At 43.6% G+C, this 19,312-nt stretch overlaps 1 protein-coding gene across 9 annotated transcripts in view; it reads left to right on the forward strand.

The window, feature by feature from the left end:
* Positions 1-19,312, forward strand: part of agrn (agrin) — a 246,265-nt gene that overhangs the window by 86,634 nt on the left and 140,319 nt on the right. For 7 of the 9 annotated variants that reach the window (XM_019270926.2, XM_027288718.1, XM_027288719.1 and 4 more), the window contains one exon: positions 8,203-8,241. In XM_019270926.2, the coding sequence (XP_019126471.2) occupies positions 8,203-8,241 (39 nt within the window). Of the gene's footprint in view, positions 1-1,667; positions 3,942-8,202; positions 8,242-19,312 lie in introns of those variants that run through there. The other 2 variants (XM_027288720.1, XM_019270932.2) reach the window with 2 other exon arrangements.

Genomic DNA, 19,312 nt, shown 5'->3' on the forward strand with positions numbered 1-19,312 from the left:
CACAAGTTGTCGGTGTTGCTTTGTGATACACTTCTGTGTGTACTATAATTGTTCACCCAAAATTCCTACTTGTCAAGACAATAAGTGTAATGATAAAGACACAGTCATAGATATAAAGTAAAAAGGGAGACAAAGGAGAGGCTGCAATTGGGGCAGCAGCTGTTTCCTTTTTCTTTTCAGTCAGTCCATCAATCAGGTTTTGTTATGCAATGTGAGAGCCAATGTGGACTGTCTGGGGTATCACGTCTGGAAAGAGCAGAGAGAGGACAGGGACCTCTGGGTGGGTGGTGTTGATGCTGATGATGTGGGGGGTTGAACTCTTGACCCTCAGCGGGGAGTCTGAAAACCTGGGGCTCCCCTCGTATTAGTCTCCCCCACAGAGCTCAGTTTAGGCTTCGGAATGAACACACTGTCCAAAAAGATAAATTACTTTAGGGGGAAGCAAGATCACTTACCTGTGTGTGTGTGTGTGTGTGTGTGTGTGTGTGTGTGTGTGTGCGCGCGTGTGCGAAAGTGTACTTTAGTATGAGTGTGTGTCCAAGTTGTGCTTCCTCGTAGGCTGAAACAAAAAGACTGAAGGAGCCATTTTGCTGTGTGTATGTGCTCGTTTCTAGCAGACAGAAAAGGCAATTGTGTGTGTATTCATGCAATTCCTCTGTGGATGCAGCCACTGTGTGCATCACCGCCTATGTGTGTGTGTGTGTGTGTGTGTGCTTGTGCACACCCTTGTGAAAAGCGCAGAGTGGGGGGATTGAACAGCAGAGATGGAGATGGAGGCACAGATAGAGAGAGTGAAAAAAAACATAAATAATTGATGACAGATACCGCCTTGCATCTGCTGCCTGCTGCCATTGAGTTTGTTCAAAGTAGATGTTGATCCAGGATCTTGCTAAAACAAAGCGAAGACACCCCTCCTTTCGACCTCATTATCACATTAGAAGAGCAATAATGTATCGCTTTTAAAGAGGGCAAAAAAAATGACATGCTATGAAATAGATGGAAACGTTTCCGCCTCATATCATCTACCAAATATGCTGAATATTCATTTTTTTGCCATTTTATTTAATAGGCAGGAAAAAGGAAACCTATAACCGGTTGTCATGAAAGCGAGTCAGAAAAAATAGGTACAAATGGGAATGTTAATTAATTGAGTATTGACTTGTTAGTGTGCAACGCACAGGCTTATTCCTGCTCTCTTTACGCATATCGGTCAGAAACAAGTGAGCTCGGCTGTTTGGAGAGACTCAATTTGCGATTGACTTTAATGTGTTTAAGTTGCACTCCCTCCCTCCCACCGCGGGCCTATTTTCTCTCAGTTTGCCTCATTAAATCTTTGTGGAAATTCTCCAACTCTTGTGGAAGAGACTTTCTTTTGATTAGGCTATAAACAAATGGAGGAGTTGGTTGACATCTCCCAAGACCGTGGCCCTCTTTTGTTTCGCTGCTGCACTGTTGCTGCCCCCCTCCCCACTCTGTCAGGACTCGAGTACTATTCCCCAAAGCTTTTATTCTCGCTCGTTTTCTTTCTTTTTTTTTTTTTCCCGTTCCCTCACCCAACTCCAACCCCTCCTCCCCTCTGCCTTTGTTAAAGACAGCCCCTCAACCACTCCCCCCACCTCTCTCTCTCGCTCTCTCTCGCTCTCTCTCTCTCTCTTGCACTATCTCACTCACTCTCTCATTATGCGCTCATCCGTTCCGCTGGCTGAGGGCTGAGAGAGGAGCGCTCAGGAGGAGAGTGTTTGGGAAACCAGCGACACGCCGCTGCTGTTCTATCCAAAGGGAGGGGGAAAAAAAAAACGAAATGTCAGGAGCTGCTTTCCCTTTTGCCAGCACTCCATCTCTTTCCCGTTTACTTCTCCTCTCTCTCTCTGTATTGCCGTGTCTGTCCGATGACTTCTCTCATTGACTCATTCCAACCCTGCTTCAGCTGGCTGAGTGCGCTGACACTGGGACCACTACCTGCTGCCTTGGGATTAAGCGCGCTATGAATACCCGGAGCCTAATTTGTTGTTTTGGCTGCCAGTGAATGTTGGATCCCCACAGAGGAGAAGCTGGTGCATAAATCCTTGTGGTCAGGACACTGGGAGCGCCTCTGGACTAAGACAACCCAGTGAAAAAGCGACTGGATGCTCGAGGAAGCGTATAAAAGAGACGACAAACCAGAGAAAGAAAGGAAAGACTGGACAAGTTCTTTCCTGAAAGGAAAAAAAAACAGAAGGAGCTAAATCAACCCAAGTCTTAGAAGGATTAAGAGGCAATGAGAACCTTTTCCTCTCATTATTTGGTCGGGATTCTCTGTCAGGGTGCTGACACAAGGGAGGAAAGCCCAACAAATCTCTGCCTCGAGCTCCTTGGTTGATTTCTGATCACACAGAGGTTTTCTTCCTTTTCTTTCCATGAGCGTATTCATTCCGACTGTCTCTGTGTTTTGCTGCTCATCCGCAGCTGCTTGGGGTAAAAGACGTCTGTGCACTGACAGTTCGAGTGGGGATTGTGATCGTTCTTCGCTCCAACTTTTTACCCCCCTCCGCCACTTCTTTTGACCCTCTTTCGGCCTCAGTGCACCAGCGGGGTGGGGGGCAGCTGCTTACCCACTCCATGCGACTGGCCGGGAATAAAGGTTATTGAACTGTGGAGGAGTGGCAGGCACGCAGAAGAGAAGAGGAGGAAAAACAAACCATCTCCGTGATCCCAAGAGCATACGGTTTTAGCGAGTGGCAGCCAGCTGCTTTTAAACCCTCCCGCTAATCGCGGCTACAGCCGATACAAATCACTCCGGTGACGGTGTCAGGTTTGGACGGATTTTACATGCTGTGGTCGTATATCTCTTCACCGTGACACAAGCTCCCAGACATAAGCCAAAGTCCAGTGGATACAAAGAAGCAGTTGTGTTGAGTTAGAGGCTCGTCGGACAAATTGTCGCTCAGGAGAGCAGCGAACCCTCGTTGCCCCAACAGGCAACAGCCACGGGGAGTCTAAAAAGATGCTCGACTGTCAGCTCTTAGGAAAATACTTGTGACACATGTTGTTGGTGACCACCAGACCTTGGCTTGGTTTGTAAAGGCTTTTGACAAGGAAGACCCCTTCACGTCCATCTAATTACCAGTCAGGGTCACTGGGAAGAAAGGAGAGCATTCTTTATGTGGATTTACTGCTTGGAATTTTTCCGTTTGGATATTTGACTGAATCTAAAACACCCACATCCTAACACACACATTTCTGGCTTAGGTGCATTTCAAGCACATTCATGCCAAAAGCGCACCGACACACATTTATGAACACATTATCACCACCCACTTAAATCCACACACATGTTTGCACTGTAAGTATAAACCACTTCACAACACAGACACATACTGGCACATTGAAAGCCCATTAGTTTGTCTATTTCCAGCGGGTGCAGCAGAATGGAGGTCGTGTGGACAGGTGGGGGGCTGTAGGAGTCCAACATCTCTGTCCTCCTGTCTGTCCTCTTTCTCCAAATGGATGTTATTATCTCTAAAAATGTGTTGCTTGGAAACCGCTGAAAGCTTGCTGCTGCGATTTTCTAACAGAAACAGTCACCGGGTTCTCGCCACGGTGCACAGCTGGAACCGTAGCTGAAACACCAACCATTACGCATCTTTTTTTCGCTTTTTATTTTATATTCATCTTCATCCTTTGCCCTCACCCCACCGCCATCATTTTTTCCAACGGGTCTTTGGGCACCCCTCGTCGCCCTCCTCGTCCCATCATCTCCTCCACCCTGGAGGGGAGGGGATCATTGGAGTGGAGCATGAGCGGGTGCCACTATCCCTCGCCACCACCACAGGAGCAGGACCGCAGGTACCAGCACAAGGTGTCCCTGGTTGTGCGCTACTTCATGATCCCCTGCAACATCTGTCTGATCCTGCTGGCCACATCTACACTGGGCTTCGCCGTCCTCCTGTTCCTCAACAACTGTACGTTAGTTCAACAGAAACACAGCTTTACTACATGCAGTGCACTTTATTGTATTCTCTTCACCTGCACTTTGATAGCACCTTAATGTATGGGTCAATGTTTGATAATGGAATGCTTCCCATCAACATCAATTCAATGTTTTGGCGCAGACTTTGAGACAGGATTTAGCTGGAATTAAATCATTTCACATTGCACGTTCTACATAGTTTTTGCATCAAATGTCCTTGTTGTCGCAAACAAATACCCCCAAAAACATAGCTCATCCTACCTCTCATGACAGCCTTATCTGTATTTGAAGTAGGGACATCAGGACAGCTAAAGTCACAGCCCCCCGCTCCTTGATTCTGTGTCCGCAGGCTTGCGAAATTGCTTCATATCTCCTCTCCAAAGACTTGGCATTTACTCTGAACTGCAGGATGAAGTATTAAATGGCGATTAAATGCCTTTGGAGGATGAAAATTTGTCTTTTGGCCTGGAAAGCCCCAACCCCTCCCGTCATCTTCTGCCACTGTATCATTGTATCATTCTTGTCCCACCGTTTTTGTTTTTTTAAAGTGGTTCATTAGGAATCAGAGCCATAATGTTTGTGTGCCTAGTTACTGGTGGCAGTTTTGATGGTGGGCACCACAGTAGATTCTTGGGTCAATGAGTTTTATGAGTGCAGTTCTGACAGAAGAGGTAATTGCTTTAGTTTGTCTTCCGTTTGTAAGACCCAATGCTGGGTATTATTTGAACATTTGCAGTTCTGGTGCCAATGCAATGAGTTTCTGTATAGAAACGATTACATTTCAAATGGTGCTTCTACTTCATATTGGGATACTCATCCCTACCCATGAACATTTTACCCTTAAAGGACCAATAGTTTGATTTCACAACCTTTCATTTATCAGAACCTTGAACACAGTGTGCTACCTTTTCAACAACAAATCACTGTCCATCGGCCTTCCTGTGTTAACACTGATTTTTTCATTCTCCTCTCTCTCTCTAAGACTATTTCTAAGTGCATTGCCAATTTAGTCTGTGTTAAAGGTAAAATTCCTCTCAACCCTTCGAAATGAGTTTTGCAAAACTTGTGTCACATAATCACTTTGGATGTTAAGAGTCATTTTCATGCTACCACATTCAGGTTTGAAGTGGTATTTGAGCCAGGAGAGGCTCTTTCTTTTAGTTATCAGACTGTTGACTTTCCAGCCATGTACAAGGCAAATTTCCCGTGGCCCGGAGGATGCTACTGCATACAGTGCACCTCTTTCTCAAAGAGTGTCTGTTTCTCTCCATCATCTTTGTCAGTCTTTCCTTTTCATTCTAATTGGTGAACGTGGGTGACAAGGGGGAAGGTGGTTCATTTGTAACCTCGCCGTGTTACTGAATCAATCTCAGCCAGGCAGATTCTATTAGATTTAATACAAACTCAGTTAAAGCGGGCCAATCTTCCCCTCTCAGATGACCGAGTGAAAAGAATTGTGCACTGCAGAAATTGATGAAGTCAAAGGGGCTCTATTATGCTGCCAAGACCCCTTGCCATGTGGCCACGAGGACAGCTGGGTATGATAGTGATAGTGCTGGTACTAGTGACGTCTGTGTGTCTTGTGGGAGGATGGGTGTTGAAGAAGTCATGCAACCTCTGAATCATAATTTCTATTGTCACCATGCGGGGGAGAAGCAAGGCCACGCTCAAACGTAGTTTGTAAGCTCCCCAAAATCCTACTGACTGCCAACAGAGCCCACACACTGACACACACTCACTTTATCATTCTGTACCACTATAGATCAACCACACCAGAGGGGAAGGTGACACACATACAACACACACTTCTTCCTGCACATGGCTAAATGTCACAGTCAGACACATATTGATTTGCTGAAGATATAGGGTGAATGATGGCCATGTTGTGACATTTCACGCATGCTCGTGAATTCATGCCGACTTTGCCAGTTGCAAAGGGAGATGGGAAAGCCTGATATGTTTATGGAAAGACCTTATCTTGTCCTTTCATTATGGAAATGTGAAGAAGTCGTTTAGCTTCCACCAGCGCCTCGGCTCACTTTGTACACTACCTTTCTGATTTTCTTTGTACGACAGTATGTCTGTATCCCTGTGTGTGTGTGTTTGTTTGTGTGTGTTCAGGGCATGTTTACGGATGCAAGACAGGAAGAACAGCCTGTGCGTTTGTTTTTGTGTGCGTTCGCGTGTGCTCCTTTTACACTTTTAGCAGAAATTCTATATTTTCTCCTCATGCCAATTTCTGTTCCACTTCGTTTTATGTTTTTTTGAAATCCCCCCCTAGATGGAAATCAGTTATCGTCATGACTGACTGGGAAACAGATTCAGCAGACACTTCATTATTCACCTCTCGCACCAGCCTCGCCTCTCCCCTCTCCTCATTTTTTCTCTTACATACTCTCTCTCTCTCTCTCTCTCTCTCTCTCTCTCTCTCTCTCACTCTCTCCCCCGAAGCCCCGTCTGTTGACAAGCAATTTTAAGTGAGCCTAAATTTAAAACTCAGCTGTGTCTTGGGACGCCGACGGGTATCGCACAAGTCCTGAGAAAGTCGCAGTGTTTGACGGGGCCCCGGAAAAATGTGTTAGCGGGGTAATTGATGTGATGTGTTTTATCTTCCTCATTATCCCTCACAGTGCAGAGACATCGGAGAGATGGCTCGGTGGTTGCGCATCCTCTCTGAGTGTGTGTGTGTGTGTGTGTGTGTGTGTATGTATGTGTGTGTGTTCCTGTGTTTGTTCAGTGCAGGCAGCTCTGACAACTCACCGGGGCTCTGCTTAGTGAGTCAGACAGCCGACTTGACTGCAAAAGTAGAGATGGTGTTTTGGTTGGGTTGTGCTCGGTACTTCAGTGCCCTGTTGCACTGTGACCTCTGTATCAAGATGGCCTTTGAGGAAGGTGGCACGTTAGTAAGACGCTGCCGCTAAAATCATCCCTGTAGATCGGCACTTGATGTGTTCAGTGTTTACTGATAGTTATTTTTATAGTAATGTTGACTGATGTGTGAAAAAATAGATACAATTAACAGAAGAAAGGATTCTTCCGGTCATGGAGCTAGATGTGTTTTCTTTTCTTACCTCGTGTCAGTCTTCTTACTTTGCTTATAGCTTTGAATCATTCAATGCCATATGTCTACGGTGTTTGTATACTCTTTGCATAATTGCCAAGCTAACCAAGAGGCAGATAATGTGTTCTGTTCAGTGCTGAAATGATGACTTGTTTAATCAATCAGTCAGTCAGCAGAAAATTAATCTACCCCAAATTGAACAGGCGATCAATCGTTTTTTAAACAAAGACCCCAAATGTAAAAATCTCTCTGCTTTATACTGCGTATTAACTTTTTTTTTTTGGGTTTCAGACTGTTCTTTTGGACAGTACTAGAGATTTGAAAACATCCCCCTAGGGGTCTGGGAAATTACTTTTTCGCTCTTTCAGAATTTTGTAGCTTAAACAATCATTTGTATAATGAAAAAATAATCATCAGATTAATCGACAAAAAAAAAAAAAATGAGTCGCAGCCTGTTTGCTTTTTTTTTTTTTTTTTTGGTTTATCACTAACATTCCTCTATTTCCCTGCTTAGACAATGTAAAAACAAACTCTTCCACCTCTACTACATAAGCTGTTATTGATCCATTTACATTTCTTGCTCTAGTGTGTCCTCATTTTCCAGGATCAAGGTGTCAAAACAGCAAAAGTGTCACGTTTCATTTCCCCCGAGTGTTACTTCATACTGAGTCATTTGACACCACAGGTCTTGTTTTTTGGTTCTCACAAAGCGACAAGCCTCATGTCATCGTCTGCTGGGTGCTGACCTGGAGAGAGGCACGGTGTCATTTGATATAATAAGGGGGAAAAACTGATTTGTTCTGCATGTGGTCGCCATGGATGCATGTCATCACTGTTGATGTGAAAGATAAACTCTTATCTCACACTTTTCAACCCGAAACAATTTTCAATTCTCATGTGTCCTTAAAATATCAGAAGTCATGTGATGTGGTTTGGGAAGAGAAGACCGTGGAAGCAATGAATGACAAAACAATGATGCTATCGCTGAAATGGACTCCTGTCGATTAGCTCAGCTGGATTCCTACAGACCCCGGTCACTGAATTAGAATGTGTTAGATAGAAAAGCCAAGCCTGTAGACAGAATGTGTCTTTTTGTAGCAACTCAATTACTTGGCCTTTACCCCTGGGAAGTCTCTGAATCTCCCCAAAACTAAAAACCTATTTATCTCTCTTTCTCTTTTATCTCTTTCAGACAAACCTCCTCACTTCACACCGGCTCAGACTCCTGATGGTAAGTCCACTGTGGTTTCTCTCTGCTTGCCTTCGTTGACACCACTGTTGTTGTTTTTTTTGGGTTGTCCTGCGATTAATGACCTTGGATGGTGAATCCCTGCCTCTGAACTGGACCGTCGTCTATATGCTCTGCTAGAGTTTTGTTTCTACACGGTTGGTATGGCAGGCACGTGTCCAAGTCTTCACAGCGCTTTGATGTGAGAAGGATCTTTTGATGACTTGATTTGATCCGCTCTGCACGGCCAGTTGGGATGATGTTCAATATCTGTTACCACAGCAGCATTCACATCCCTCTGAGTCTAATAGGATAATAACCACCCTTCCCCTACCTTACTTGAGGCTGCTGTGGGAGAGCAGGGGCACAGAGCAGCATCATCACCTCGCCTTGTTATCAACATGAGCTCATCCCGTCCTACACATAAATCTTTGCGATGGGTGCTGCATTGTTTTAGTTGTGTTCTGGCCCAGTAACACGAGCTGTTAATTAAAAAAAGCAACAATTTATTTCCAAAACTGTGGATCCCGGCAAGCTTTAATTGGAAGAAAACAGCTGGTTTTCAAGCTGCTATCATGAATATTTATCAGAGGCAGCACAGTGAGACAGTGTTTGATAGACTTTGGTGTTGTATTTTTGTTTTACTGCACTGAAAGATAGCCAGGGATGGACTCCGACTAGTTCTGAAGGTGTTGTATCTTCCCGCTTGTGTGCAGGCTACAAAGCCTGAGGTTTGGAGAAAGAAAACACAGGCATAAAATGTTTCTAATGATCCCAGTCGGCCAGCTGATGCCAGGGACAAAAGGCCACAGTGGGGGCTTACTGAATCTGTTTCTGATAATTGCCCAATCACTCGCCCCATAGGCCAGTGTGTTTGGAAAAGCGGTTCACGAAAGATGTCAGCTTTAAAAAAATGTATCAAATTAGAGGTGCTTTATGATGAATGCGATTGTCTGGCGGAGTCGGGACAATAGGCTGTTCGCTGTCAATGTGAAATGGCTGTGGCGTTTGACTTCAACAAATAATTGTGCTTGATTGGAGCATTTCTCAACTCGGCCTCACCTCAGCACCTGAGGAGTTGGCCGAGATGTCTGTGTTTTTTCCTTTTTCGCCCCAATCTCACCAAACACTGGAGACTCGGTTGCAGCCAGCATGGTTTACAGCAGCTATTTGTTTTTATTTTAATGAAAGATGAAATTGACTTGACAAATGATTACATCTGAAAGAGCGGCCTCTATTTGTCTGTTTTCGAAGCAAATATTGCCATAAAATTTGGCTCTCCACTGCGAAAATGAGAAACAGTATGCAGGCAGTGAAGCAGCCCATTTCTGTCTTCCATTGAATTTCCCTCTACAAAAGACGCCCTGCTTATCGATTGAGCCACTCATTTCCCATGTATTAAAGTTTTTGCTGTCTGAGGGGCACAGTTTGTTTCTGCACTAGTCAACCGTTTAAAAGCTGCTGCTAGCCCTTAATTACATTTCCAATAGTTCTGTAGGCTTTCCATCAGTGGTCTGTGTCTGTTTTAATATGCCAAGAAAAACAAAAGGCAAAGTCTCCAATCAGCAGGGTAAGCCTGCCCTGTGGGACGCACTTTCTCCGGGTCATTTAATGCTGGAGAGATTAGTGAGACAATTAGAGTTGGCCCAAATAAGACAGTAGGCTACTTTTTGGAGACGCATGGTTTTAGTAGTGGTGGAGAGGCGATTTAGAAGACGCTCTTAACCAGCAGAGGGCTAATAAAGCTCTGCTATTAGTCAAATCTGCACAAAAGAGCACAGGGCTTGTTCTACCCAACTTGTCCTCGGTGCCAAGGACGCTCTGCTCCCCCCGTACTTCATTACAGGAAATCACAGACAAGATAGCAAGGAGTCTGCATTTTTAAACAGCCCTAATTTGTCTCTGAACTGCTGTTGATGAGATGTCCTTATTAGCGGGAGGGGATTCTGCAGAAAGTAAAGGAATTTGTTCTGCAAATTACAGTGAGGGAATCTTAGAACTCGCCGGGGGAAAATGCAGGTTCGGCACAACATAAGCAAAGCGCTTAGATGATATTTATGGTGCACACCACCCTCAAATAGCAGACAAATCCTCCCCAGTGAATGGTCTATAATCACCAGTCAAAAAAGTGACAAAAGTCACAAAGCAGCCTTTAATTAGGCTCTTTCTTTGAAAGCTCAAAGCAACGGTTGCTTGGCTTAGGCCAGACTCATTATTGCCTGTCATCTACCATAATAAGACAGTTGCTGCGTGTTTAGCCAAAGCTAGAAAGCTCAGAGAACTACTCGGACTTCAGAAGGGACGTTGACCGAGAGAAATGCTTGATGCGCAGGGCTCTTGGCCCTCAGAGTCCACATAAAGATGTTTGTCAACTGGTTAAGGACATTGGAAGGAGGCAGTAGAAATATCAGATACAGTCTACCAAAGTCGGTTTTAGGAATTTAGACTTTCTCACTTAACCAGACGGGTATTTATTTCATGATTTGAGCCAAATTTAGTTGTAATTGAACAATGGCAAACAATAGATCCACCTCTTGAGTTCTGTCTCAAGGTCTCCGGGCTGAAAGGAATATCAGGTGTGGCTCCCTGGAGGTATCTTTCATTTCATCCTATTACAGCCTTAGGTGACTAAACACTGTCCAAACAAGAAAATAGGACAGGGACTCAAAGGAAAGGAAGTGTAATGGAGGAACACGCCTCAGACAGTTCAGGGGTCTTCTGTGACTGCTGCCGACTCCAGCACAACCTCCCATCGGGAGCTGTTGCGAATCCTTCAATTTCACATTTGTCACTGCCAGTGCTCCCCAGAGGATGCTCCTCGCTGACAGACAAAACTAACTCCTGGACTGAATTGTGATATGATCTAAGATGGTGGGATGCCTGACAAAAAAAAAGTGCCAGCGGGCTCACTTACACTTTGAGAACACTACCTCTTCCTAAAGAATTGATATAACTCTCCGTCAGCTCTGGGAGAATACAGTAACCAAAAGCTTCACACCCATTAGCCCCTCAGATAGGGGGGGACACCCACGCATACACACACAACTCTCTGTAATTTATTCTGCCTGAGCCTTTCCCTGTATTCTTGACAGTAAGCCTGACTCGGAGAGCGGCAGAATTAATTATGACTCCTCAGACTATCTTAATTAAATCATTTCACATCATAGATTTCACACAACAGAGGCAAAATATCTACCTCATCTTTGAGCTCAGGCGGGGGGTACCGGCTCAGAATGTCTCACATCAAGATATCAAAGGTACACTGTAAAGTTTCCTCTCCAGGATTACGATTTCACAGAAGAGTTGTCATGTCCGGCTTTTAACAGAGAGCAGCTTGTTAGTCCACTGTTGTGGTAGCTGGTGGGAAAAAAGCGGAGGGGGCAGCGGGCAGCCTTGACTTTATCAACGAGAAAAGTTTGCTGCCCTTTGAAAAGTACACAGAGCTTTCAAATTGCACAGCTGAACTCTGTATCCTCACCTTGGTGAGGGTAGCCAGTCTTCGTTCCGTGTCTGTGGACAGATGCTGACGTGAGCGTCTGAAGAGCTCAGCAAGTCGTGTGTTTTTTCATAAACAAAGGTGAAAGGCAAAGGAATTAGCCAAGTCCCGTCAACCCTGACGTCTAACCATCCATCTTGACAGCGTTCCCACTCAGGCTCGCCTGACCTCACCTCAGCTTACCCAGTATTGATCTACCGAGATAGCAGTATTCCAAAGAGAGAAAAACAAAAATATTAGCCAAAAATCAGGGAACTGAGTGGGCGGTAGCTGTAAAGTGCAGTACTATTTGCTTTTTATTCCCTATGACACGGAGTAATTATTGACACAGTTAGAAATGCGGGTTTGCTTTGATATGTCTCTCGGCTGTGGAGCAAGCCTCACTGATAGTTGATGCAGGTTATTCCTAGGACCTTGGACCTTGTAAGGATCAGCAGTTCTTTGATGTGAATGGACAACACGCTGAGCTATCTATTGCTGTGATCTGGAAGCTGTCGGCCCAGCATCCCTGATAGCCATGTACGATCTGTTTCCATCAGTCCTCTGTGTTTCATAGAAGCTGTACAGCGGTGTGATCTCTTGCAATCATCAGCATCAATTCAGCTTTTTAAACACGCTCTTGTCGCCAGATAAATGTTAAAAAGCCAGCAGCAAATCGCATGCAAAATCAATTTTCTGTGTTATTTTTTTTGTGTGTTTGTCTTTTTTTAAGTACAGCCTTCAGTACATATTTAACTCATAACTCATAAATATACCTCTGTGCTGATGAAAGCTGTCTGTGATAGCTTTTTATTAATCTCGTAGTAAATTCATCCAAATTTTGAAGGACTAATATCTTGTCGCTAGTGATGCTCCGATCACCATTTTTTGGGCCGATCACCGATACCGATCACCAAAAAACTTGATCTGCCGATTGCCGATCACTGCCGATCAAAGAATGAATTTAAAATTTAAATAATTAACAATAAAAAAAAAACAGTCAAAATCTTCAAATGTACAGAATGCCTTTATTTTACTGTAGCCTTTGAGAACAATATCCATGTCACCAATATCAACAATATCCATGTTTCAAAATAAAAAAAAGTCGGAGAGAGTACATCGAAGTCCCTCCCACAACGAAAGCTTATTGGTGTATTTTGCTGACCAAACCAATCGGCGCGCTCTCTCTCGCAACCAGTCGCCCTGAACACGAGAACACGCTGAACAGAGTTTTCGCTTGAATGCATGCACGGGTGCTTCATGTAGCTCATTGTATCTCAGTCTCACGCGCTCACCCCCCTCCCCTCCTCTCGCCTATGCCTGCGCAATGTAACTGAAAGTAATCCGAGCATGATGCGCGAGGTACTATCTTTTCTTTATGCTCGCACTCGCATTTTTTTTAATCTCTCTCGCGTAATCCAAAATCCGGGATGTTTTACCTAGCTCGCGGGCATCAGGGAGCCACTGTTAATATCAGGGAGACTCCCGGAACTTCCGGGAGACTTGGGATGTCTGTGTCGATATGCACCTGTTGGCCCACTGTTCCACGTGTTTGCCAGTTAGAAACGTCGCTAATAATGTACGTCACGTGATCGGCTTCCTGATCGGCATGTTTTTCCGATCGCCGATCAGGCTATTTTTAGACAATATCGGCCGATCATGATCGGCAGCCGATCGATCGGAGCAACACTACTTGTCGCCAAGCAAGAGATTAAAATACGGAATGGAACAGAAATGAAAGCAAATTTCCAGTATGCAGGCTCTTTGAAATGAAATAGAAAGAATGACATTAGCGGGATAAATAAAATCCCATCGACAAGATGAATCCATGCGAGCTAATTAATCGTTTCTAGCTGCTTATCGAAGTCCTTATCACTCTGCATGGCGGTGCAGAGGGATGGTTGAAAGCCCTCCCCGCTCTTTGTCATATATTGGAAGTAATTAGCGTGTAGAATGGCCTAATGTCACTTTAAATGAGCTCTCTATGTTCTTCGCATGGTAACTGCGACAGCGGCCATTCAGCACCGTTGAAAGACCTCGACGTTCATCCTCCTCATTACCACCAACAAGTAATTTCAAATCAGAACTCAGTTGTCGTTCCACTCTGGGGCCGTGATGGGCAGGCGCTAATTTAATTGTTGGGTGGCGATGTCAGAAAATAACCACACTGGCAAGTTTAACCAGTGCGAGGAATTTCATTGTCAGGTTGTTAATTAGGGGAAAATAAGTGGCTCGCTGTGTCAATGTGTTGCTGAACAATATTGCGCTGTGATAGCCCACTATTAGCCGAGTCCTGCATCGCAGTCAGTGTGATCTCAATTAAGAAGTGGAGGTTATCGGAGCGTTTTGCTCTGTGGTGACAATATCCAGACTGTTCACACACAGATACTGTGCATGTCTTAGTTTTCTGCAGAAGCAAAGGTTGCTGTGAAAGTCAGGCATCTGTAGTTCAGTGCTCTCGCTCTGACACACACACACACACACACACTCACACACACACACACACACACACACACACACACACACACTCTTACTCTCTCTTGAACATTTCACCCCTTGCTTCTTGTTTTTCTTCACTCAGCCAGAAACATTGTTTACAGATTGTAGTTGAACCTCAGGATGTGTGCACTAACACACATACACTCCCAGCACACACACACACACACACACACACACACACACACACACACACACACACACACACACACGCACACAGATTACAGAACCCCTGAACATCCGATTTCACAGTTTGTATCAACTTTTATCTGTGTCTGTGTGCTGTGGGAATGTCGGTGTGTATGTGATTTGTGTTACTGTGTGTTTTTCAGGATGTGTGATGGATTTTGTGTGTGTTCCTCATGTACAAGGAGGGCAGGAAACTATCAATTTGAACCTCTGACCTCCAACCTGACCCCAACACACACAGAGGGTGGAATAAATTTGAGGGATCACCTCCCTCAAATTCTCGAATTTGGAGCTGAGATATTACTCTGTTTGTTTGCCTTCTGTACCAGTACAGTACAGTGCATTTATTGAAGGTTGTCATAGCAACCAGATGTGCAACCAGTTGTTGAGCAGTCTATAGTAGTCCAAGTAGAGCCCCCTTACTTCTAATTTGGTAAACAATCAATTCATAATTCACTGCTCATATGGTTGCTCCATCTGCAGTGAGTAGGAAATCTCACCCACCCTGTTAACACACATACACACACCCGCACACACATTCTCTTTGCCTACATGTGTTGTCGTCACCCTCCTTCGAGTGACTTCCAGAACTGGAAGCCCTGACGGCAACCACAATCTGTGTGTGTGTGTGTGTGTGCGTGTGTTGAATACAGTGGTCCCTCGTTTTATCGTGAGGGATACGTTCTAAAAATAACCCGCAATAGACGAAATCCGCAAAGTAATCAGCTTTATTTTTTACAATTATTATACATGTTTTAAGGCCGTAAAACCCCTAACCTCACACTTTTATACACTTTTCTCAGACAGGCATTAACATTTTGTCACATTTCTCTTTTATTTAAACACTCAAAATTCAAACTTTCGCAGATTTAACAAAAATAAGTACAATACTGTATTAGTAAATGAAACCATATTTCACAGTTCCTCTGATGGTGCCTCTTTGTCCTGGTGCCGCTCCGCTGTAACGGCTTTTTCCTCTGAAGGCCTTGGTGCAGGTGTTTGTTGTTCAAGTGCAGAACATACAACGCATTTTGTACAGTACTCCCTTAGCCAATCAGGACGCCGAACACAATGCGCGTTCATACTGTACAGTACGCTGTTAAAAAAAAGCATGAAGCAAAATTACACCAAAAAAAATCCGCGAAACAGCGAGTCTGCGAAAGGTGAACCGCGTTATAGTGAGGGACAACTGTATAGCTATTCCACTCCACTGGACACAATTACAACACACCAACACATGGCCCAGCAGCATGTCAGCGACACCATTTACACCTGGTTAGCTTTTTCTTTTTCTTTTTTTCACAGAAAAACACACACGTGCATCATATAGCATGCTGATCGCTGCCCACTTGCTGAGATTTAATAAGATGACAACACAGAATGAGACAGATGGCAGGAAATATTGAGACGAGGATAGGAACGAAGAGAAAAATATACTATAAATCAGGTCATTGGAATCTTTCACTCACTGTAAAGAAGTGTCAGTAATATACGGTAAGATTGCGGGAAGTGAAAGGAGACAGTGTACTTTATGCAACAATGAGACACAGAGCCAGCCAGGGGCATCGTGGAGGGTAAAGACACATTAAACTGTTTACCCACTTGTTAAAGTCTAAAATAGGTGCTTTTTGTAGATTATATGTATGCTCTGGATTGATGGCTTTGTCCTCTACATGGTCATGAGAGTGCATAGCCCGACACTTGTTATTCATGGCTGAATACAGAGTCTAACCGTACTGATATAGACGTTTATTCTTATCTGAATGTTCACATATAATATATGTTGGATTTAAATCAGCCTCTTGTGCTAACATCTTTAAAAAAAAAGCTTGCAGATGATCTCTCTAGATCTTTTATCAACTGATTATACTTTTCTACCCTTTGGCTCCAAAAGAGAATCCATCTAACAATGTATTTACATGCACAAACAAGAAAAGACCATTAGGAATGCTGCCTTAAACTGTAGTGGCCTCTGTGCTCTGTGCAGCAGAATTCAGCCGCCAAGGATGAAACTAATGAGAGAATTTACTGCATACACAATGCTCATTCATTCCCCCCCCCAACACTGTAATAGCCCTTATATAGAGGTGTGCATGTGGTCTTTGTATACCGGGTGTCTGCACACATGCAGTTGCTCTGCTTGCAGGTACGTACAGTCCAGAGTCATATATTTAGATCACCGAAAAAAACACACAGAGATAGACGTATGAACACCCTGAGCGGTGTATTTATTAGTCTCTCTCTGTTCTGCTGGAAAAAAACAACAACAAAAAAAACATTGATGTCACATGGACCCCCATGACTACAGGGATATGGAAAATATAATTTGGGCTTAAGTGGTCAGCATTCAAGCCGCAGGAGTCGTATGAGATCTCTTCTTTCCTGTTAACCAATCACTGTCCTCCAGCTGTGCTGCAGCTGTGGTGAAGAGGAAAAGAGCTTCTATATTCACTCAGAAGGAACATGATCTATCTCTCTCTCTATATATATATATATATATGTATCCCTGTGTCTCCTGTATCAGCTTGTCTGAAGAAATAGGAGACCCATGAAAAAAATCAAGTCTTGCGCACGATGGGTGAAATGAGAGGAATTCATTTCTTCCCCCCTCAAGGCTGGTTTTGCGCGTGTATTGTTTTGTTCACTTCCCATGCATTTAACTCGCCATTACATTACATCACATCGCCCTGTGTTTTTTTTAGCCACGCACCTCAGAGTGTGTGCCCGACAGAGAAACAAATATAGAGTGTGCTTAGTATTCCAACAACCTCGCACATCTGCCTGCATGCTCATTTCCATAATGAGAGGGAAAGAGAGAAAAGGAGAAATAGAAAGAGAATGAGGAATTGACTACAATTTGAACAATTTAGCTGTTGTGTTCACTTTTTTTAGAGAAAGAAAAGATGGAGGTTTGTGTGCACGTGTGTGCCTCAGTGTGCAATGTGGTTATTTGAACGGGTCTTATGTTGTTTGAATAGTATATTTCCACATGCACAGTATGTGATGAGCATAAAAACATAAAGTCCTATAAAGAATGTCAAAGGTTTACAATAACAAGGCAACAGACAGGTGTGTGTGTGTGTGTGTGTGTGTGTGTGTGTGTGTGTGTGTGCTCAGCACACTCATTTGAGCTTGTTTTTCTACTGGAGTCTCATGCACCCCAGTACACTCTGTAACTTCGTAATTAGGGGTTGGTGTCACTAAAGGCAGTGTGTGTGTGTGTGTGTGTGTGTGTGTGTGTGTGTGTGTGTGTGTGTGTGTGTGTGTGTGGCACTATATGTGTATGTGTGCTCTGTAACTTGAGGACACTGCACTGTAAATGGATATTTGGTCCAAACCTTTGTTAGACTCAGGGTTAAGGGTTACACTGCAAAAAAAATGCATGTCATGAACGAGTTTATTTTTAGTCTTAAAAACTTTCCCCAGCAAAGTAGGCGAAGCATTCAGGGAAGGTAATTTAATGCTTTTAGTACATTCACACGAAGAAATGTTCTCACAAGGATAATAAGGCAAATTGTTTCACAAAAATAACAAGAAATTTTTTTTAAATAATAAGTTAGCTATTAAGTATTCAATTTTAAACACAGTGGTAATCGTATGTCACAAGGAATACTACACAGCTTGTAACCAGGGGAGTTTTAATGAAAAAATTCTATTGATTGCATTATCGGAAATAAAGGATTCAGGATTTTTGTAGCTTGACCAAGCAACAACCTCCGTGGCTTTGAAGTTTTAAAAACTGCAGTTCCTTGAACAGCCACTTGAGGCTGGCTCCAAAAACAAGTCAATCTCCATAACCTCACATATTAAAAGACCCGACATCACAGCAGAAATAAACATGTTTACAACCTGGTACAAAAAACATTGGCAGGTGACAGGTGGGTGTTATTACAGATTGCTTGTTTAGGCACCCAGGCTTCATTCGGCCTGCCTCAGCTCCACCCAACATCCACATCTTTGCCCATATATAGATTAGATGGGAGCCATGTCATGGATACTACATCCATCATACTGTCTATGTACTTGGCCCATACTAGTGACTAAAAGCCAGCCATCTGATTGAAATTTGACCAGCCTTTTTGTCTCTTGAGACAACTTTATGGAAGCGGAATAATATATCTAATACAAGGATTAATAAATGGGAAATTTGTTTTTGAGACAATAGTAGAAGAAATGATTTACTCTCTGCATATTTTTAGAGAAAGAAAAGATGGAGGTTTGTGTGCACAGTATGAACGTGTGTGCCTCAGTGTGCAATGTAGTCTTATGTTGTTTGAATAGTATATTTCCACATGCACAGTATGTGATGAGCATAAAAACATAAAGTCCTATAAAGAATGTCAAAGGTTCACAATAATAAGCCAACAGATGCATATTTGTTGTGCTTAATTGTGACGATTGCCTATCCAGTGATAATAAAGGGTTTTATTTTTGTTTTTGACAGTCAACCTACAAGCACTTACACACACACACACACACACACACACACACACACACACACACACACACACACACACATCTAAACACAGCAGCGCAGCTCAGAGTGAAGTGTTTTCTGTATGTTTGGCTTGATATATGGCCCAATGGGCTGCGTATCAGATGACTGCAAAGCACTCAAATTCAGTCAGTCATTTCCCCACACATATGCACTCAACACATGCTTCACATGTGTGGAATTTCAATGCAAGTGAGCTCATGTCTCATGCACGCACTCACACACACACATCTTGCAGGAAACAAGGCATCCAGTGTGATTCCCTCCACATGTGATGCGTATTAGCTGTGACATTTCCCACCGGTGTCAGACAGCCCTCATCTCCCACAGCTGTCTCCTGTCACTACATTGCAAAAACTTCATTGTACAGTAACAAGTTGGTTTTTATTGAGACTTGGGGTAAGTGTAAAAGTTCATCA

This window comes from Larimichthys crocea, chromosome XV (assembly GCF_000972845.2).
Source record: "Larimichthys crocea isolate SSNF chromosome XV, L_crocea_2.0, whole genome shotgun sequence".
Lineage (NCBI taxonomy): Eukaryota > Metazoa > Chordata > Actinopteri > Sciaenidae > Larimichthys > Larimichthys crocea.